Genomic DNA, 22,969 nt, shown 5'->3' with positions numbered 1-22,969 from the left:
AATAAGGAAGACCTTGGATGAAATATATGGAGCAGATAGAGAAGGATGTGAAAGAGAAGAAATACGGAGGTGTGTAAAAATAAACTGTTTGGAGAATGGAGTGGAGAGCTGCGTCAAACCAATCTTCGGATTGTGGATCAGTTATGTTAGGTGAGAATCCCCTAGCCGTTAATGCCGCAGATTTGAAATAACCACAAAATCAAGAATGGTGATCGTAAATAGATTCGGTGAATTCGCGATTGGACGAGCCGCTATCTGATGCGGCACATTCGCCCTTGAAACTTTTCTCGCTGCTGGGTGCGCAACATAGGAGATTTGATGTTGGCGTGTGCTTTTGATATATTTGAAGAACATATAAACACCTCTTCAAAAATGCATCACCGATGGGATGCTCATTTTGAATTATTGATGAAAACATACGGTCGGATGAAGTGGTGATGAATTATTTCCCATATTTGCGCTTGGTCCTCAATTGAAAATTTTGGGTGCGGTTGGAAATGCCATTTGATTCCTCTATTTGCCAACCCCCGAATCGGAATGCAGCTGTGTCAATTTTGATGAGAAAAATTCAATGCGGAACGAAATAAAAAAAAACTTACATCCATAATGCGCTGGGTTTTGCCATGCCGGCTATTGTTTAGGGTATTCATTTTCCACGATTCCGTATCCGTGGTGACCCTCTGGTATGTAGGTAAACAAGATAGAAATGCAGTCTCAGATGGCTTCATACTATTGGATAGTGCCGAACGATATTTCGCTGAAGCAAGCATGTGTTCGCAGTGAAAGCTCGCATTCATCAAAGATAACGGGGAAAGTGTTGGGCATTCAGGAATTATAAACTTTAGGTGAAGTCAGGGAAAAGTTAAGGAATTCATTTTAAGTCCCTCAAATTATCCACCCATTCCCTTCCAGAAAACTTACAGCTTTCCTCTGTGAAGATATAATTGGATACTCCTTCGTTCGCCTTTAGTAACAGCTGGCCACATAGCTATACTTGGTGGTGTCAAGGTCAGAATCTGATACTGTTCAGTGTCTACGAGTGGCCTTGATAGAAAGAATGAATCTTCAGAGCCAGCATATTTTTGGATGAAGGAAAGTTAAAATAATATGCATATTAAATTGCATTTCCTGTTTACTTCAATAATATTCGCATGTAGGTACTTTATAGATGGCAGGCGTTAATTTTGTATTTCCGTTTCACAACTGTCTGATTCTGTCACTAAGCTTATTTCAATCGGCTTAAAAGATAAACTAATATTTAGATTAAGTTATTGCAAGAATTTGTGACAATCTCGATAGCAACAAGGAGAGTGATTTTTTTTCAATCTCCTCATATGCACAGAATGGCAGGATGTAGGCATAGGGCTACGGTGCACCGCGGTGGGCAGAAATGAGTTAAGTCAATGTCTTGGGAAATACAGTATTCACTTATTTTAGGCGATTGAGAAAAATAGGATTGCATTTTGTTATTTCGTTTGGATAGAGAGATTGCTGGGTGGAGAGGGGATTTCAATAACAGTGAATAGTTTGAAAAGCAAGGGAGGGGAAGGAAGAGAATAGAATTTTTAGATAGAATGAAAGGGAGTAGGCCTTATTTTGAATTGAACTCACAATCAGATAACCAAGTTTGGAAGGGGGGCAGGCCGGCAAATTGTCCAAAGGAAACCGACGTAAACCGATAGAGTACTTTTATTATACGTTAGTATAGTACTTTGAAATTAAAATTTTAATTTAGGGTGCAGAATGTTGATGAGATCGAAGTTAATGGAGGTAAGATATCTAAACAGATAATTCTAACTTAATAAATTAATCTCATATGTATATTCCAGAGCACAATAAGCTTAACCATTGTAGAATATCATGATGCGTTATCAATCACCCAATCATATGGGATAATAATAACTTCGGACATTAGTTATTCAGCGTTATTCATTTATATCAGAATTCCCGAAACTTTAGGGTGTAATTAGTGATTTCTTAAATGTGTATCCATTAGCCATCATTAAATACGCTATATTACTCCCGTAATAACATTGATACGATCCTTCCACAGCAATTATTGTGTGCTTCGTATTTCTTAACTGTAAAATTTGCGATATTTTACGATAATATGATTTACAGAAACGGAGAGGAGAGGTAATATGAAGGATATCAGGAAATAAGCAACAGCATAAGTTGGGTGAGAAGGCAATTTATTTAACTTGGTTAGAATTATCGCTTTTAATTTTAAATGTGCTTACAGGTTTTCAATTTTGTTTCTCTAAACTTTATCAGGTTTTTTTTTACCTTCGAAGATACTTCCATCATCTAGAATATAATTATCAAAAAATGCGTAGTACTTGGCGCAAGTAGATTTAAACGATGAGGTCTATAAGGCAAGAGAAGGTTATGCTAATGCCTTAGGCAAGCTATCGCTCATTCGAGTAAATAAGGATACTTCAAAATGAATTGACTAAGTTGTAATGCTAAAATGATTTCAATTTTTGGATCATCATATTGAAGTGCCCTTACGTCAAATTTGACGATAAAATATCCCACAGGACGAAGTTAAACATTACTATTTGCACTCCCTTTTTGGGGTTTTGTTTTGACCTTTTTTATTCCCATACCACCGAAAATATACAATAAACCTTTTTACGTCGGGTGTATAAACATGTTAAAAATTTAACGTACACAAACATCCATGGATGGGGTAACTTACCCAGGCGGGCCTCGAACCCTCGACCTCATGTTTGGCAGACGAGGACAGCGAGGTCGGCGGGGTGAAGCCCTCGCCACTTTTGATTTACTATTATTTGGTACGTATTTTTACCTAATATATCCCTTTGAGCTGCGGAAACCAACAGGCATGTCAATAAAGGTCATATGTGGTGTGTGTCAAAATCTTAAATCGAGCAGAATTGCATTTATCTGTCTTGAGCAAGAATCAACCATATTAAATCTCGGAGGCTAATTTTAGAACAACGACTGATATGGAATTATTAAAAAATTTCAAATATGAAATTGATACCTGTTGTTTAGGTCAAAATTTTTGCATTAGAATAGTGAGGAGAAATCAGATATTAAGGGAGTGAATCATTTTATGGAATGAAAAATATTCACGCTTGACATTATCTTCGAAAACTTCATTTTTTCTGATGGGCAATTTACAAAACGCTGGTGCTGTTTTCGGTATGTGTGTATTGGAGAGGAATAGAACCATGGATTTGATACAGATTAGAACTTAGGCATGGCGATGATCTTCGAATGAAACCAAGATCCAATACAGAAAAATTCCGAACGGTGGAAATTCTATTTGATTATCGTGTTTGAGAATACCGAATCTGTACGCAGTTGCCTGACTTTTGTTCAGGAACGAAATGAATCCTTTCCTTTATAATGCGCTTGGTTTTGTGATGCAGGGTATTGTTTTGGCCTTCATTTTTCCCGATTCCCGTCAGCGGTGACCCTCAGGTGGTATGTAAACAAGGGCAAAACGCGGACAGTGTGTCATGCAGATATACCCTTGGATAGAGCCGAACGATATTTTGCTTCCGCGAGAGCACTTGAAAAATAATATTTCGTTCCGGGAGCACGTGAATCCAACCACATGAACCTTACCCTTATGTACAAACACATTCAAACACACACAAACATACAGTCCTATTCTTCTTACAAACTACGGTCATCCACTTGGTTTACCCTCAGAGAAGTCCCGTGAAAATAAAAAAAAATATTTGAGACTTCCCCCGAAGTCCACCTTGAACCTCTTTTTTTTTCATTATATTCTCTCTCTCTTCCACTGACTCCTCTTCACGCAGCCACGCGGATTTTTTTTCTCAGAGCCTATATATTTCTCTCTCGGATGAATTCAGTCGAGCCCCGACATAATTCAGTGGTGTGTGTATATATTTATACACATATATTTTTCTCTTCCACTCCCTCATCTCCGTTAAAAAAATAACCCTTTACCTACACAATTCATCAAGTCCGCGGACGTGCGTGGTGGGTGGTCGGGGGATGGATCGCAGGGAAAGCGAGAAGAGAAGAAAAAAAACTGAAGCGCGAGCAGCGGAACCGTCTTATTATATAAAATAGCGCAAAAGTCGTCCGTCTACGGATCATCGCAGCCGAAAGCAGTCGCTGCGGACTTCTCAATGGATATTTGATCTCCGCGTATCCCTCACTCTGAAAGGGGGAGGTTCCCACCCCCACCCACCGTAACACATCCTCACCACCCGCCCACCCCTCCCCTTGCACCCCCAAACTCTTTAAAACCCACCCTATACGTCCCGACATTTCTTTCTCCCTCTCATCTCACTCCTACTATCCCATTCTTCAACGCTTGCGCCGCGGAAACCCTCAGTCGATTCCAATTCCAGCTTGGTACTCCACCACATCGAGTCTACCTACTCCCCCTCTCTTTATCTCTCTCCTCTGCGCCACACGCCGACTGCACCCCCTCATTGGATTAGCCCTTCCTCCACACATACACACACACCCTGCCTCCCCACCCCAGAAATCCGCACTGAATCCCCAGCTACCCACACCCCAAAACCTCTCACACACTCACAAAACCTTACCCTCACGGGAAAAAACTCCTTTCCTCCTCCTCCTCCTCTCCGCTCCTTTCCCCCTGCCCCATTCGACCCCTCTCCCGCCGCCTTACCCCATTTTACCGACTCCCTCGGTCAACACGGGAGTCGGCCGTGTGTGGGAGAAGGTAGGGGAGAGAATTTTACTGGGTGGGTTTTCTGGGAAAGAGGAGGGGGAGTGACGAGGAGGGAGGGGAGGAGGTTAGTAGAGTGCACGCCGATGCGGACGGCGGCGTGGGGGTTCGTTGCGGGCGAAGGCAGCGCCCCATTCGGCGCGGTGCCGCAACCGGGCTTCGGACTCGCACCGACAGAGGGCCGAGGAGTGTGTGCGGAGGAGGAGGAGGTGGAGGCGAGGACGGTGTCTTAATGGGCCGGGAGGCGGAGTAGGAGGGTGTGGAGGCGGAGGAGGAGTAGGCGGGGGCCGGCGCGGTATATCTGCGGCGTCTGCGTGAGAGGGGGAGGGGTGTGGAGGGGGTTGGAGGGGCGGCACTGAGGCATAGAGGGCGTCGCGGAGCGCGAAGCCAGGAGGCCTGGAGTGTGGCGTCCGATCGGGCGCCTGGGACAAGGCGCGGCCACCGCACCTCGGAAGACCCTTCTTGTCTGTCCGCGGCGCCCAGACCAGCCGCCTCGCGAGCGCCCCCTTTATCACGGCGAGGAAAAACCACGGGGGCAAAGGCGCGAGGGTAACAGAACGTCGAGAGTAACCGGAAAGGGGCGATCGTAAAAAATATACATCCCCCCTCAACAGGGGCGGACGGAACGGGAAAAAGAAGCGAGGAAGATTACAGGCCGGCAAGACAGACACTCACACACACACACACACAAGACAACAACCCCTGGGGAAAAGGAGAGGCTCAACCACGAAGGAGAACTTCAATTAGGGAATTCCTTCAACCCGTTAGATAACCATTCGACTGGGGGAGCATTCACTCGTCGAGTAGGGACGTCCTGCCCCATTAGACTACCGCTCGACTATATCGCTAGGGGAGGGATCCATTAGACTGTCGGTGGGGGGGTGGTTTATGGCGGCGGTGGGTCAGTGGTGTCTTGGTCGCGGGTATTGAGGTGGACAACGGCATCGGCGACGGCGACGGAGGCGTGGAGTTGGCTGTGGGCCCGATGCCGCCCTCCGGCCGCAGGCAGCAGCGCCACACAGCAGCAGCAGTGGCCTCCGGAGCTGCGGAGGCGGGCGGGGAGCAGGCGACGGCCTCCGGACGGCCCGACCGCCGGCCGCACCCCCGGTGAACGCTCCGGCCACTTCCTCGCTTCCTCCGCGCCGAGATGAGAGGACGCGGCTGCGGCGGAGGAGCCTCCGCGGGGACGGCGACCGCCACTAGCGGCATGCCCTTCTCCGGAGGCGGCGCCGGTGGAGGCGGAGGCGGTGGAGGAGGAGGCGGCGGTGGAGGAGGGTGTATCGGGATGAGCACGGCAACCATTCTACTCGTATTCCTGTGTCTTCCTCATGGTGAGTCAAGAGCCCTAAAGTGGCGCCATTTCATTCTAAACTTGATATTTTTAACGAGTAAAAAGAAAATGATGGTCAAATTGTCAAATATTTCGCAAAAATGTCTCCCCATCGGTCTGGGAGTATTGTATATTCCTATTCCCATGCTTCACTCATGTTGAATGCATCAAAACATTGTATATTGACTATCTAAGCGAGTTACATGACGGTTAATCTGTCAAATATTACGTAAACATATCTCTATTACTTCCTGGCTATGTTGTATACTCCTATTACTAAGTCGTCCTCGTGGTGAGTGGCATAAAAACATTGAAAATTATATATGTAAGCAAGTCAGTTTAAATGAAGGTTCAACGGTCCAAAAATTTCGCAAATAATGTCTTTATTATTGTCTGGGAATTTTATCTACTCCTATTCCTGTGTTTCTCATGGGGGAATAGCTTCAAAAAAATGAAAATTAGTTATATACGCGAGTCAGATAAAATTAGGGTTGAGTTGTCAAAAAATCGCATAAATGTCTCTAAAACTGTCTGGAAATTGTGTCTAATCCTATTCCTATGTCATACTCGTGGTGAGTCAGTCCTTAATGGCATGAAAACATTGGAAACCTGCTATCTAAGGGAGTAATATAAAAAGAGGGTTAATTGCCCAAAATTTCGAAAAAATGTCTCTATTGCTGCCTGGAAATTGTTTATAGTCCTATTCCTAAGTCTTCCTCATGGTTAGTGAGCGACATTAGGTGTGTCAAAACGTTGAAAATTAGCCATGTAGGCGAGTCGGATAAAATGTGGGTTATGTTTTCGAACATTTCTCAAAAAATATCACCATTACTGCTTGGTAACGTGGCCCACTTCTATTCCTATGTCTTCTTCATGCTGAGTGTGTTGTAATGGAGACATATCATTCAAACTCGGAGATGTAAGCGAGGGAGAAATAAATGAGGGAATTATGTGTGGAAATGCGCAGAAATTCACTATTAATTTTCATAAATGTCAATGCGGACATTTCACCTTAATTTCACCTTAATTATTTGTATTGGAGCATTTAGAGGGGTGGTTTAGACATTATTTTATGCCTTTCTTTCTTTAACAACCCAATGCACATTCGATGTTTTGTCCGGCAAGTTGGAGGGTTGTATTGAGGGAAATACAGCGCTCATCATTGAAAATTATCATTTGCAGCAACATAACTGTGAGATGCAAAAATACGTTAAAACATCTCTCTTACATCGGTACTTTGCGTGAGACTTTAAGCGCCGAATTTGTGGTAGATAGCTAGTAAATACCTTGTGGAAAAATTATTGCTGATTTTACATTTTGACATTTATCATAGTTAGTATACAAGTATTTGCACTAACATAGCCAGGGGTGATGAGGATGTGCTACCGTTCTAATTACAGCTAAATGGATTTTCGATCTTGTTTGACTAAGTTGGCATGAGATTGAGGAAAAAATATGTTTATCGTGGAAAATCATATTTAATAACAGCAATTAAACTAGCCGGTATATATGGTAGCGTATTGGAACTACCATTAATAAATCTAGGATCGATTCCAGGTGGAGATCATAGTGTTTTCATCTAATTTCCTTGTGTATGCATGATGTTATTCCTATTTATGTATTAATATTCATTTTGCCATAGATTATAGCAAAATATCTTCATAGTTCCTTGGTGTGCATTCTAACATAACTCGCTATCATTCCCTCTATAATAATTTAATTACCTCGGAACTGGAGAATTTTTCGTGATTATAATACATCGGATTCCAACGGATTTTTTAAAGGCATACTTCATATCTACTCATGTTTCCGCAAAAGTTTTGGAGAGCGCGACCCCCTCCATTGTCTCCTCCTAAAATAGAGGTCTCCGGTATGCTGGAACATATTTATGGCAGTTCACATAAAATATCTGGCTCGAGGTTATTTAAATTCGTACGGAGGTTTCCAACGCCACCTTTTGAATGAAGAGAGAAGGAAAAAAACATTTATAACAAGCATCCCGTACATTTTTCTCTCTCTCGTCATTCATGAGCCTGTCAGTTTGTTTCCATTCGTTACGGTTATTTCGCTAAAGAGGAAGAACATTGTTGTATTTTTTCCCCACGGATTCTTTTGTCGTCGCCATGGACGCGCGTAATGTCTAATCCTCTATTCTTCACACCCCCTTCCGCCCTCGTTTTAGGATTGTGTTCCCCGTTGCCCTTGTCCCCTTTACACATCGCTCATACACCACCACCACGCGCCTACTCATTTTCTCTCCCTTCCCAACCCCCTCCATAATCTCCCAACCCCCGTCCTCCCACGTACAACCCCACACCACAGTCCTACCTAACACCCCCTCACCCTCCCAAATTCGGGGGCTCTTCCCCCCCCCCACTCCTCCAGGAGTCCTAGCAGCCGATAACCGCGGCAGGGAGGCCTCCGTCCGCCATTGAAACCGTTGGTATGCGTGCACGCAGGATGCGTCATAGCTTGGCCGAGTCCATCGCTCCTCCCCCCTTCCTACCTCTCCCCCCCTACCCCCCCCCCCAAAAGGCAATGCATCACTCCCTTTCGAGGCCTTCCGCACGAGAGATTGATCCGATGGAATGCACGGTGCCGAAGCAGGCCGTGTCCGACTGTTTACCTACCTGGCCGCCCACTCATCTCCGCGAGCTGGGTTCCATTTTAGCCCATCATTGTGTCTCTTCCACCCACCCTCGTGTCCGTAAAGTTTAGGGTCGCCTGGCAAAGAGCGCGTTTCCATGACGACGGATAGGAAATTGTGCATCGGAACTTAATTATTGAAGTTTTTTTCCCTTTAGAAGAATTAATACAATTTATGTTTTATTTTTTCAAAATTTTATTCCCAAACCACCGAACACAGCTCTCATAGGCAATTTAATATTGGGGTTTTCATCAAATTTAACTATTAAACGTACACGAACAGCCATTCCCTGCGCGTTTCCATGACAACGGATAGGATTGTGCATCGCAACTTAATTATGGAAGATTCTTTTTTCCCTTTCAAGAATTAATATAATTTATGTTTTATTAAAAAAAAATTTGTTCCCAAACCACCGAATACAGCTATCCTAGGCCATTTAATATTGGGGTATTCATCAAATTTAGCAATTAAAAGTACATGAACAACCATGTCCTGGACAGGGGAAACTTACCCTGGTAGGACTCGAACCTGCGACCTCTTGTTTGGTAGGAGAGGACTTTACCCCGCCGCCACCGAGGCCGGCAATTTGTTGGGCATTTACCAATTTTCTGTTTTACATGGCACAGTCAGTATTAATTGCCTGAATCAGTGAATAATAAATTTTATGAATGAGTGTGGCAAGTACACAAATGTGCATCGCAATTTTAATATGGTAGAGTACCTTTGAGAAATTCGTATGATTTGATGAGCATTCTCCAATTTCTCGTGTTACATGGCAGTTTTCCTCTGTCTGTCGAAATTGTCCATATCAATGTAGCTCGTATAAATCAATGTGACGAATACGATATTGTGCATCAGAATTCAATTATGGAAGGTTCTTTTTCCCTTTCAGCAATTAATACAATTTGTTCAACATTCACTAATTTTCCGTGTTACATGACACAGTTTCACTCAATCTAAATTGTCTAAATTTATGTAATCCGTTCATATACTTAACGTAGTCGTCTCACAAAGCGCCGTTTCTATGAAAACGGATGCGAAATTGTGCTTTGTTATTTAATTACTCTCTTTCTCTTTCAGAAATTGATACAATTTGTTCACCAATTCTCCATGTTAAGCGGCGCAGTTTTCCTCAGTCTGTCTAAAATGCCTAAATCAATCTAGGCCGTCCTACATCATTCAAGTTTATTTGTATCACGAATGGGGACCTTAGGATGGCAGGTCCTGTCGAGAAGCAATCCGGACCATTTTTCTAATATCCCTTTAAAGCAATTGTATTTTCATTCAAGCGTTCGTGCAAAACATTGAACACTTTATATTAACCGTCACACACACGTGCAGGTTTTTGTGTGAAAACATGGGTGCCAAATTCTACTCCAAAATTTAGTAGTGGCTGTTTCTATGGTATTCCCTTTTTGGAAGTCATTTGTTAGCGTCAGTAACAGCATTGTTTGCTGTTCTGGACAGTACAATTTTCCCATTGCATGCTTTCTCGCATGAAATACTGTAAACATGTATTCATCTTTTTACACGGTGCTGCTATTAGTAAAGAAATTATGAATCTAAATTATGCATGTCAATTTTTTTAGTAGAGTAGATATTTATTTAATAATGAAGAAATTCCAGCAAAAGTAATTATATTAGCCGTTTTTACGGTGCAGTTCTCCTCGTTCAAACGTTCACGCAATATATTGTGTGCGCTATGATCCTTCTTTTACGTTGCATGTTTCTGTGCAAAGGAATGGATTCGAAATTGAGTTTTAGATCATAGCGGTTTCTATCGCTCCTTCGGCGATTCAATCAGTTGCGCTCAAACCATTCACCGTTTTTTTGTGATACAGTACTCCTCATGCAAGCGTTCACGCTAGAGATTTTACATGATAATACACCTTGGAAAATAGAATTGGTTCAATGTAGAACGTAATTTCCATCTCATTTCTGCGCCCATACCTCTATTTTGTTCTATCCTTCACTGAGAGAAGTGGGTGAATATAAATTGCATTTAAAACGCTAAAAAGCGGCGTTCTGAGAAACTTGAGTGAATAAACGTGGTTTTCTGACTGGTAAAGTAAAACGAAAAAGACCTGAAATGCACACTCACAATAAGAATAGCGAGAAAAAAAATATTCTCAGGAAGATAGAGTGTTACCATTTTTTGTAAAATAATAGATTTTGTGGAAGTAATTGATTAAATCGTAATGAAGTGTAAAGGAGTTGCAAAATATTTTTTCGTCGATGGATGATTGCGAAGGCACTTCTGGTTTCGGAATCATTACTCCCTAATTTCATTGTAGGACCAAGATTGTGTTACTGCGAAAGACCGACTACTTTTACCCACTCACTTTTGGTCATGAAGAACTGAAAAAATAAACGATTTTACAACATACGCCATTGTGCAGCTTGATTACCGAATTATTTCATTGATATAGCCACGAAAATCAAAGTTAATGTTCGAATTTCTTTTATTGCAAAGGCTAATTTAATGTTATCGAATGAGAAATTATTTTGGCTTGACATTATAGGAAGTGACATGTTTGAGTGTTGAAGACAAATCATAGCCTTTGGATATGTTTTTCTTGTGCTGATTTATGCTTAATTCGTTTCATGCTTAATTTGGGTGATCAAAGAGGAACTAATTCACTTCGTATTAACCTAAAGAAACTTTTTGTGTGACCTTCATTAAATATTTTCGACTGTTTTTTTTGCAATCGCCATTAATTCTTACTCCTTCCTCAAGGCCGCTAATATTTTTTTTTAAGCTGGGGCTAATTTTCTCTTTCTTATTATGAGTTATGTTTTTTTCCAGATTAGAAAATGGAATATTTGACTAGCAACCGATTGAGTAGCAACCGAATATTTTCTCTGCTGATCTATGATCAATTTTCAAATGGATGAGTTTTCGAAAGTGAGTTCCTACAGTTTTCCTCATTCTATCCTTTTTCAAAGTCGTTGCCAAGCATAATGGGGCATGGAACCACATTTATGACGCCTTAATTTCCTATATAGATTTCACATGCCGTTCTCATTGACCGGGAATGACATTGGACTACAAAGCAATTTTACAGGAAGAGATGAAATATCATTAGTTCAAGATTCTAAATCTTCATTGAGTTAATACCCCTAAAATTTTATACCGCTTTCTTATTTTTGGTCAAGGCTCTTATGTAAGCATACTACATCCCTGGAAAAACAGTCCTTACAAGCCATCGCAAATGTTTACATCCATTTTTCACCTCCTAGTATTGAAAGGCGCTTCCATACATTACTGCACCTTTAACTTAATTGACTCAGATGTTTTAGTGTTTTTAGATGTGCAATCTTGTGTTTTTGTGTCACCAGGGAAGATATTTGTGTATATTTATGCTTTGGTACACTTAGATTTTAATTCATCGATCTCGCAGAATTGATTCAGATTTTTCTGTCGCTTCATATATGTGCTTCTTTTTACGGGGATGAAATTGGTGTACATTTCTATTTACTGGAAGAGATTCATTCATGGATCTTAGTTGTCATGGAGATATTACTCTAACATTTTTCTACTGCTTTCTACTATGATTCTTTTCATGAGGCTCGGTACTGTAACCACTGCCTCATTTGAACCACGATGTCTTTGAGCTATCATTAATATTTTCGATGAAATTGGACTACATTTTTATTTACTGGAAGGGATCACAATTCATTCATTATTCACAGTCACCATGGAATGTTTCCTCGTAAAATTTTCTACTTGAGGCTTGGTACTATAACTCCTTTGAACTATGATGTCTTTGAACTATCATAAATATTTTTACAATTCATTCATGGTTCATAATTGTCATGGAAATATTCCTAATAAATTTTTTCTGATGTTTTACACTGCGATTTTTTATACTTAAGGCTCGGTACTTAAGCCAATATCTTCTTTGAAATATGATATTTTTGAGCCATCATAAATATGTTAAAGGAAATTGGGCTACAATTTAATTTGCCGGAAGAGATAACAAATCATTCATAGTTCTTAATTATCATGAAGACATTCGTCATACATATTTCTATTGATTTCCTCGATAACTTTTTTACTTTGGACTCGGTAATATGACCACAACCTTCTTTGAACTATGATGTCAGTACCTCCCGTCCATTCATAGTTCTAAATCGTCATGGAGTTATTACTCATACATTTTTTACTGTTCTCTACTACGATTTTGCTTTAGTTGAGGCTCGGTACCTTTCCCTCTACCTCCTTTGAACCACAATGTCTTTGAGCTATCAAAAATATTTTTTGGGTCATTTTTGAGACAAACGATAATTTCCCCTTTTCCGGCCCACTTTTTCCCTCAAAGCCGCTGGCATGTATCACAGCGCCCACCTATTCAATCTCCGCGCGCGCTTTCCATTTTGGCAAAGCTCAAGTGATGTGTGTGTCTGTCTGTGAGTGAGGCGGAAAAAATCCCTCCCCACATCTCAACCCCTTCGCGCCGTGGGTGGGTGTGTGGCGGTAGGGGATGAAGGTAGGCGAGGAGGTGTGGAGGGGAGGATATAACCACGTCCAAACAGGTGCTATACGGATTTCGGGAAAAGCCTCGGGTCCACTCGGACAAAACCGTGTGTGTCCCTCTCCCTTGCTGCCATACCACACCTCTTTTCCGCGCTATGCGTCGCAGAGATATAGAATGCAGTCCGTGAGAATCGAGCGAAAAAGGTGCTCCCCCTCCCTCACCCATCCCCCACCCATATTCAACCCCCTTTTCCCACCCTCCTCTCCACCTCCCAGCAGCATATGCGGACGTGAAAAATGTCAGCAGTGCCGGCGCTAAGCTCGCTTGGGAATTTCTTTCCTCCGGGCCCGAAAAACCCAACTTTTGAACCGTCGCAATTCAATCTGGCGTGACCCCGCAATATTTCACTTTTTTTGGGAGAGGGAGTGTCAGAAACGTGCCGGAGGAGAAGGGGATCGGTCAGTTTGCGAAGGGGTTGTGCTGTAGGGATGGAAGGGGTGTAGATAGGGATGAAAGGGGTGTAGAGAGGGATGAAAGGGGTGTAGAGAGGGATGAAAGGGGTTTGCTAGGAGGGAAAATGCGTGCGACTAGTTTAGGAGAGAGTGAAGCATACTCGAGCATGATTTTGTTCTTTCCCAGCGTTTATACTGGTGAAATCTCTTCGGGTTTTCCACTGGGTGAGTTTCTTGTAGGCCGACGTTTCGGCGGCTACCTCAGCCGCCGGAATCTCGGATTCGGCCTCTCTGCCAGTGGTGGATCTATGCGGGAACAGGGGCGCAGCTAGGAACTAAGGCTGGGGGGGTTTAGGTGCAACTAATACCGGGGTGAGCGGGGTATGACATAACCACCAGGATAAGCGGTAGGTGCGAGATAATAAATTGCGGAATTTTAAAGATAAATGGTTCAAAAAGGTGAGTTTTACGGTTTTCTGAGGGATATTTTATTCATCCTTACTCTATTCTACTGGTAAAATCAATAAAATTAAGTAAAAGGGGTTAAACTTAAAAATTTCTCTGAGCTCTGGGGGAGGTTTTCCACCCCAAAACCCTCGCTCCCTCGCTGCGCCACTGTGCGGGGCGGCTAAGGGGGCTATTGGGTATCCAGTTTGCACTAGATAGAATGGTAATTTTTTCCGACCCCCACTACTGCTGGAATTTTAACCTCCCTTACTCCCCCCTTGTACCTATCCTGGATCCGCCACTGATTTCTGCCATGTCCTGAGGACGATAGAAGAGGCTGCCATCGATACGTCGGCCTATCGAGCAGCTCACCCGATTGAAAACACGAGAAAATGTCACCATTTCAGAGTATTCTATCATTTATAGTATTATCATCCCCTGAGTACTAATTCAGGCATGCATATGTAGTTCGAATTCGCACTTGGCAGTGAAATATTGAAGTACCTTCGTAAATGTACTATTGCATTGGGCTACTTTGAGTCCTTACGTTCTTAATCCCTACCATGAGAAGGAAATGAACTGACTTCCTTTAGGCTGCGGCTTGTGGAATTTCATTGCGAAGGTACTTGAGACAAAATTAATACAAAATTCCAACTGTCGCTCAATTGAAAGCCAAACGTTGCGTTACCATCACTTTCAGCGGCCGTGCGTTATTACTGGCTGAAAGGTGGCATCAGCGATGGCTTCAAGGCTAAAAGGTACATGCCGAGTGATGGAAAAAGATATGACATTTCCATCCCTGAAGCCATCGCGGAAAATGATTGCGTGAAGCGGTCATTTTTTTCGCCATCATTGGAGCGATTGCTCGAAAGGGACGGAAAAAAGTATTGCGTGATTAAAGCTAAAGGAAGGGAAAATAATTCCAAGCTGAAGAGGTTCAGTTTTTGGTCCCAAGAGAAATGAGGTGTATCCAGTTCTATATTCTTTGCCATTTTAGAAAAACATACTTTACAATCAATGGCTATTTACAAACGGCATTTCCTCTTTGCTTTATTATGAGCGACTGTCTATCCTCATCACCTCTCAGTTTATCTTTCTTCTTCATTTTTCTCTTTTTTACGTTTTTTTTCTAAGATTAATGATTCGAATAAATATCATCTCGTAAATATTTATAATACTTTTTGTCAAATGATCGGTCGGCTATCGCATTTGAAGAAATTATGACATGGTTTTAAAAATATTCAATATATCCTCAGGCGCTATTATGAACACCGTACTGGAATACCTAACGACATGTGTATTGAAATTACAAAAGGTGACATCACGTGGCGGATCTCATGGAAATTGGTTGATTACGACGATAGCTTTTATTCTAATGCTGTTCATTTCGATTATGCTAAACTTTACTTCAATTGAGTTTAGTGCTATCAAAGCAGCAGAAGCGTCAGGATTCTAAATAAAATCAATTTCATCATCATCAGTCAACAATCCTAAGATTTTTGACGAATATTTCTCGGGTTCTCAGCCAGGTTAATGCTTTTATATAAGCCGACGTTTCGTTTAAGTGTGAAATTGGACTTCCATAAAGTAACACAGCGTTGAGGATGGGAGACAAGTCGTCTCCCGAAACGTCGGCTTATATAAAAGCATTAACTTGGCTGAGAACCCGAGAAATATTCGTCAGAAGTATTCACAAGGAAAAATTAAAATCGTTTATTAATCCTAAGATTGGTTTGATGCAGCTCTCCATTCCTCTCTCCTATCCGCTAACCTTTTCATAGCGACGTAGTTATTCTCTTTTACATCCTTTATAATCTGTCCTATGAAACTCGGGGCCGTCCGTTGCCCTTCTTCCATTCCAATTTTCCTTTAAATAGATTTAATAGATAAATTTACAAGCTTTTATTTGCTTATGTTCCATTTTTCCAAATATCACCTAAGTTGGGCTTGGTTTCAGTGTTGGTCTCTGCTTTTGGTCGCTACCCAACCATCTTACGCTCTCTTGAGGTTATTAAATATGACATTAAAGCACGAAATAGTTTCAAAAATCACACTAGCCGTGCGAGAGAGGATTGCGTATGAGTTTTCCGCGTCGTCGAAGTGCCAAATACATTCCCCCGAGTTCCACCCCTTCCATCTACTCACCCTTTTGCTTCCATTTCTCTGGGGCCTCAATTTGTCTTCCCTCGCAGACATCATATCCACCCGTTTCGCCCATTCCGTGCCTCGTGTGCCTTACTGCCGACGAGGGAGAACACGGTCTCACACGGATCCCAACTCCTCACAATTCCGCCTTCATCCTCTCGCTTTAACCTTTGGCTTCCTCAACCCTCCTGCCTTTCTATGACCCTTTTGCCGTGAACGCCTCTTCCAAGGCAAAATCCAGAGGCGAGGATATCACTAGAAGCTCCCATCTTATTTCATACCACCACGACCATGGTTTTGGCTCGCTTGCTCTATCTTTGAATTTATAATCTTCTATTTAAGACATCCCCCAGGATTCATGCGATTGTTCACATATCTCACAATGACAGTGGAGTATATGAAGGTTGTATTTTGAATGATACGCAAAGATATCGCACTGTCTACTTAATTTTAATTTCACCGCTTTATAGATCGGTAAAACCATTTGTACACTGGCGATCAATGACTGTAGTGGCGATAAGTATTCCTTAAGGCCGTTTTACACGGGGCACGTACTTGCACAATATGACGTGTGTACGAAGGCGCAGTCAAAATTGCGTCGTGTAAATCGGTGAATTGCTAGAACACATGCGAGAATGCGTGGATGCGAGACGGCAAAATAGCCCCTGTTCTAATTTCGTTCATGCATTCGCGCAATTCCACGCCATTTTAGAAATTAATGCGGCTCTAACCTGCGAAATTTCGTGCCCCGTGTAAAACGGCCTTCATAAATGAAATTGTCATCCGCTGAATGCAGATTGTTGTCTATCCTAAGTTTTTCATTGATAAGTAAACAATTCGTTTCTAATTTATCATCCAATTTATATTTACGTTATTGTGCTGATATTTGTCAACGACCAAATTGTATTTCCAAATGCGCCTTTCCTACATCGCTTACACTGGTCGTATGGTTCTTCAAAATGTACAACGAAATGATGCAAAATTTTCCCTATGATTTGAGCATATTCCCTGTGCACCCATTCACCCTTTGCGAAAGTGCTCGATCAATTTTCCCATCACACAGGGCATAATTTTCTCGCACGAGCTTCAGCTTCAAGTGATGTTGTTCACGGGTTAAGTGTGTCTGGTAAAACGAACGGCCTGGTCTGTGTGTGTGTGGGCAACAATTTCGCCCAAAACCGCACTCCCATCAACTCTAACCAGTGCGGGGAACGGAGCTTACATTGCTCTCTATATACGCGGCTGATTGAACTATTGAGGACGTGACCGACTGCCAAGGCTATTCTCGCCATTTAGATGATATGAGTGGTTTGGTTAATGGAGGATTAAGTGGCGAACAGGAGGAGGATGGGGAAGCTAGGATTCGGCATTACGCCACTCTGCATAGGAAAGGAGGCTAGATGCGGCAGCAACGGTTTAACGATCCATTTGACTAACGAAGTGCCAGCCTTGGGATTGCATGCACTCAGCTCAGATCCCGAGCACAGCCCCGTGAAAGCTCACTGCTTTGCGCAGTGGACGATTTTGGAAATGGAAGAGTCGACTTCCAAAATATAGGTTATAGTGTATGGACGGGAAGCGGTGGCGGGTTTATGTTTATCGTTTAAATTATCAACTGTAAAATTTATCGTATTCCTTCAATGAATTTTGAATGCGTCCAGATATTCGCCAATTTGGGTTTGGGTCGGGCGTTGTCCCTTTATTTAAGGAGTGGGTAGGAGAGCGGTGGAGCATGAATATTATCTGCTCCATATCAAGTTTAATTTTCCACTGAGAGCAGTAGTTGAATTTCTTTGTTGTGACGATATCTCGGTCATTCTGAATACTTAGACCGCTCTTATTTTATCTTACTCCTCCTCCGCATTTAACCTCCCTTATTTTCCGCATCGATTAGATTTCGCCAATGCAAAATAAATCGAGCTGATTGGGATAAATCGGAATCAGCGGATTCCACGTTTGTTAATTAATAAGGCTACAATGTAAACATTAATGCGATGGCCATGAATGCTTACATTGTAGGATTCTGAAATTCGCCGCTAGCATTGTTGTCGCTCCACGCGCATTGAAATCAGATTTCAAAATCGCCACTCGTGGAGTATGTGCATACGTAACTGAGCCAATAGGTATATCATATATACCGCACATTTCATGAATGCGATACGATTGTTGACTAAAAGAGATCACTTCCGCTACGGTAAAAGGCGAGAGTCACCCTGAACGAGATACAGGTGTCTAGTGGTTCCGCCGGATAAAATGCCCGCGATGCGGCAACAGATGTAACATTTAAAAGCCACATTCTCGGGCCTCCTTTGATGATTACCATACTTAAGTCTTCCCCGGATAAGTTTTTTCGTGGGTGGGATATGCAATATTTTGCATTCGATTTTTCCTATGTTAAGGGCGTTTTACGCTTGGCACTCATGATTGATCTTATGTTAGTCGTAATTTAGCAATCAAAGCATACAAGTTAAAAATAAGAACGCACCTGTGTGTCTCGAGAAAATATATTTGAGCATTCATGACAAGAAATTTCTCTTTATATATATTCGTGTTTCCATTGCGCCTGTGCTTATTTACTAATACGTCGCATGTAAAACGATCGTCATAGCCACGCACTTAAAATGGCTCAAATAAATAGTTTCTGTGACGTAAAATTTAATAAGTTATCAGACATAAGATCTATATAACCTCTAGTGAAGAGTAAACTTTGGCTTGACTTGGACTGGTCATAAAATTACGGATTCTGCGAATAGGCAATGGGATAAATTGTGACTTGCATAATTTCCTAAGCTAAATATTTCATCTCAATACAGGAACTCTCAAAAGATCAAAAGTCAGCGCCAAACAAACAGGCTTCGTTATGGACAGGTTTTCTTTGAATTAGAAACTTGAGTTCTATTTGGTATCTATTAAAACATTGTTTTTAGTCGAGTATGTGGTCCTACAAAATAACAGAAAGTATTTGAAGCAAATTAATTTTTTTACTAAGGTTAAAATCAAAGACGAATGGGGTGTTTATAGTTAATGAAATTAAAATGCATAAAAGGCTGGGATATTTATGCATATTCCTCTCATATACCCTAATTTTGAATCAATTTGGAAATACAATTAAGAAGCTAAAAATACTTTTTTCGACGGCTTTTATTCTTAAAAAATTAAATATATTTCGAATTTAAATTTATGAATTGTCCTCTACTATTTTCTCTCACTTCAAGCCTTGATGATGTTAATTTAGTTCAGTGGAATGTATAAGGCGTTGGTCGATGATTAAATGTGAGTACATTTCCGTGAATCTAACCCACGAATTATAGTGATCAATTTTATACTCTTGAGTATGTTTTCACTTTAACCCTCTCGTTCTTGTCCAAGATCCCTTGTCACCATTGAAAGCCCTCTGTCTGTTTTTGCAAGTCTGCCTTCTCCTTCGATTTACGTCCCTCAAGAGCAATCCAATTTACATTTCCTTTCCAGACCTCTTTCTCTCGATTGCTTTCCTATCTCGTATATTCCTTTGTGCTCCCTCCTATACTTTCATTTTGCTCCCATCCTTGTTCCACCCACTTCCTCCTCCAGGACCAAGAAATTTCATCCACTATGTCCTCCCTCTTGTACCATGTCATCCGCCCATATAACCACATACAACTCATCCTGGCTTTCTTCCCTCCACCCTGTCCCAGCCCATTATATCAGTACTGTAAGAGGTGGAGAGTTTCGTTACGAATAAAACCAAATCGAACCTAAATCTTTTGAGATAGTTCCGCCGCGACTTAATGATTCAAAAGGAGCTTTATTTCCACTTAAGTTGAACTCGTGAAGAAATGATTTAATATTTGAAAAATCTTTAGATGCATAGAGACTAAGTCAGAGTAATTACAGATTGATATGCCTTCACTATCTTCTATCTCTTCCATTCTCCTTTCTACCATTTTTATATTTCTTTTTCTATGAGCTATTTGCTCACGTCCAACACTGTTTGTCCTTTATTCTCTTTGTATTTTATTTAATCCACTTCTTACTTATTTTGTATCTACTCCCTACTGTCCTTGCAGGAATATACTTTCTAGCCCCTTCCTGATGAGTACTATATTTTTACTATCACTCTATATTTTTTCTGTCTTCTCAGAACCACTCATCCGAAGTATTTCTCTGCTTTCTCTGTACTCATATAGTGCCCATATTCTATTTCTCCTCTTTTCTCAGTCATATTTTTACTCCACATTAACTATTACTTTCTTTTTATCTTTATCCTTCTTCTTATGTTCTGCCTACTACCCCTTTTTTCTCTATTTTTATTCTCTCTTCCTTTATTCCTATGCGTATCCTATCACTTATTTATCTTCTATACTATTTCCCCACACTATCTCATCCGCAATAACTTATTTCATATATCCCTATATCCCTATATATCATATATCCCTATATATATAAAGAATTTATATAATATATAAATATATTATATAAATTCTTTATTGTTTCACTAATTTTTATATTTTTTGTTCTTCATGTTCCCTCTGTCATATTTTCTCAACTATGTGTTATATGTTCTCTTTATCTTTACTATTCCTACACTCCCTATCTTTTCTCTATCTTCATTTCTTCGTATTTTTTATTCCATTCTACCTCAACTCCATTCTGTTGATCTCTTGGTCCCTCTCTCTTTCTCATCTCCTAATTTCTATCATATTTTACCCATTATGATCTATCGGCTATCTTTTCCTAATTCTACATTTTCTATCCTTTTTATCTTTACCTTATTACCTTACCTCTCCCGTCTCATATCTTTACTTTTCCTCTACTCCTCATTCTCTTTCTATCTTCTTAACCTAATTATCTTTCTCACTGCCATCTACCCCCAATTATTTATCTCCTATCTTTACTCCTTGCCCTCTTTTTGACCTCTTCTTGCTGTTGCATCTCCTAATTACTATTTTTTCTATTTTTCTTGTTATCTCTGTCACCTTTTCTCAGTTCTTTACCTTCTATGTTTTTTATCTTTACTCTCTCTCTCTATTCCCTATCTTTCTATCTTCGTATTTTCTACCCATTCTGTTTCATCTCCTAATTACTATTTTTTCTATTCTTCTTGTTATCTCTGTCACCTTTTGTCAGTTCTGTACCTTCTATCTTTTTTATCTCAACTCTTTCTGTATTCCCTATCTTTCTTTCTTCGTATTTTCTACCCCAATGTGCTTCATCTCCTTTCCGTTGACCTCATGGCCCCTCTTGTTTTCTCTCGCCTACTTCCCTCTTCTCCTTTTCCTTGCCTCTCCATTCCTTCGTCTCGCTTTCCCTTTTATTCCCTCTTTCTTCGCCCTACTTTCCTCCTCCTCATCCTCTTCTTCTCCGCTCTCAAACATTGCGGTACAGCCATCTCCACGGCCTTCGCCACTTCATCTTCTCCCGCCCACCCTACTCCACCCCAAACCCCAGCCCCCATCGCCGCGACAAGAACCCCTTTCCTTTCCCACCACGGGCTAAATCCTCCTCCATCCCACCCCCATGCTCCCACAGTTTTCTCTCTCTCTCTCCGCCCTTCGCTCTGATATACACGCCATTCACGTCTTCGATTAAGCCCACCCAACCTCCGACATCAATCCTACCCTTACAAACTACCCGGCTCTTCTCCTCCGCATCTCCAACTGCCAAGTGTCGCTCACTATAATTCGCAGGGCAAGCCCACTCGAAAGGGAGGGTTAGAACTAGTAGTATAAAAAAAAGGAGTACGACGAGGGCACAAGGGCGAAAGGGATGATGGGAGCGAATACAAATTCATCCCAGCGGCTCCTTGATAACACGACGATACAGGTGTGGAGAGAGTGGTACATTTTCTATTCATTTTAAGCCGCCTTCAGGGTACCTAAGTCCTCCGCATTGCCTTCATTATGTCTTTACAATAATCAGTAATTTTCATCGGATTAACATGCTAGAGAAAGGAGAAATTCACTAAATGCAAAAGAACTGAAAGAGAAATCAATTTTTATATATACATGCATACTTAAGCCACCTTCAGGGTACCTAATTTCCACCACCATGCCTTCATTTCGTCTTAATTTGAAATTGTCAGTAATTTTCATCGGATTAACATGGTAGAGGAAGGAAAAATTCACTAAATGCAATAAAACTGAAAGAGAAATCAATTTTTATATATACATGCATACTTAAGCCACCTTCAGGGTACCTAATTTCCACCACCATGGCTTCATTATGTCTTTCTTTGAAATTGTCAGTAAATTTAATCGGATTTACATGGTAGAGAAAGAAATGGTGTACACCGTACGGTATGAGGGGGATATTAGATGACAAAAATACTAAAAGAATAATACCTACATTTTTGTGAACTGGAATATTTCCGTTGAAATTTGTGTTATTTCTTGTGATTTTAAGATAAAAGGAGATGCATCCCGTAACGTTTAAAATCGGGTTTTCTCAATTGCAATATGTATTTGAATAGAAAAAAACAGTCACGTTATGCTTTTATGGGATGAAATGAAATTTTTCCCACGTCAATGTGTATTTTAAGAAATACGTACTGTGAGAATTCTATTACTCCTAATTTTTGGCTCACTCATGAATTTTCGATAAAATGGAGAAAATATGGTTAAAATATCGTCGATACCGCAGTATATTTTTTAACCAACATTCTTAATTGCTTTTTATGTTTGGAGTCAATTTTAATAACCATATATGGTTTATATCATTCATTCACATAATTCATAGCATAGAATATGCATCAGAAATTAGAGAATGAAATAAGTCACTCAA

At 41.1% G+C, this 22,969-nt stretch overlaps 1 protein-coding gene across 1 annotated transcript in view; it reads left to right on the top strand.

The window, feature by feature from the left end:
• Positions 1-5,087: 5,087 nt before the first annotated feature.
• Positions 5,088-22,969, top strand: part of LOC124169271 (neuronal acetylcholine receptor subunit alpha-7-like) — a 263,475-nt gene continuing 245,593 nt past the window's right edge. Inside the window, exon 1 of the mRNA XM_046547833.1 lies at positions 5,088-6,039. Within this exon, the coding sequence (XP_046403789.1) occupies positions 5,856-6,039 (184 nt within the window). The 5' untranslated portion in view covers positions 5,088-5,855. The remainder of the gene's footprint in view (positions 6,040-22,969) is intronic.

This window comes from Ischnura elegans, chromosome 12 (assembly GCF_921293095.1).
Source record: "Ischnura elegans chromosome 12, ioIscEleg1.1, whole genome shotgun sequence".
Taxonomy (NCBI): domain Eukaryota; kingdom Metazoa; phylum Arthropoda; class Insecta; order Odonata; family Coenagrionidae; genus Ischnura; species Ischnura elegans.
This window is presented reverse-complemented; position numbering and strand designations above follow the sequence as displayed.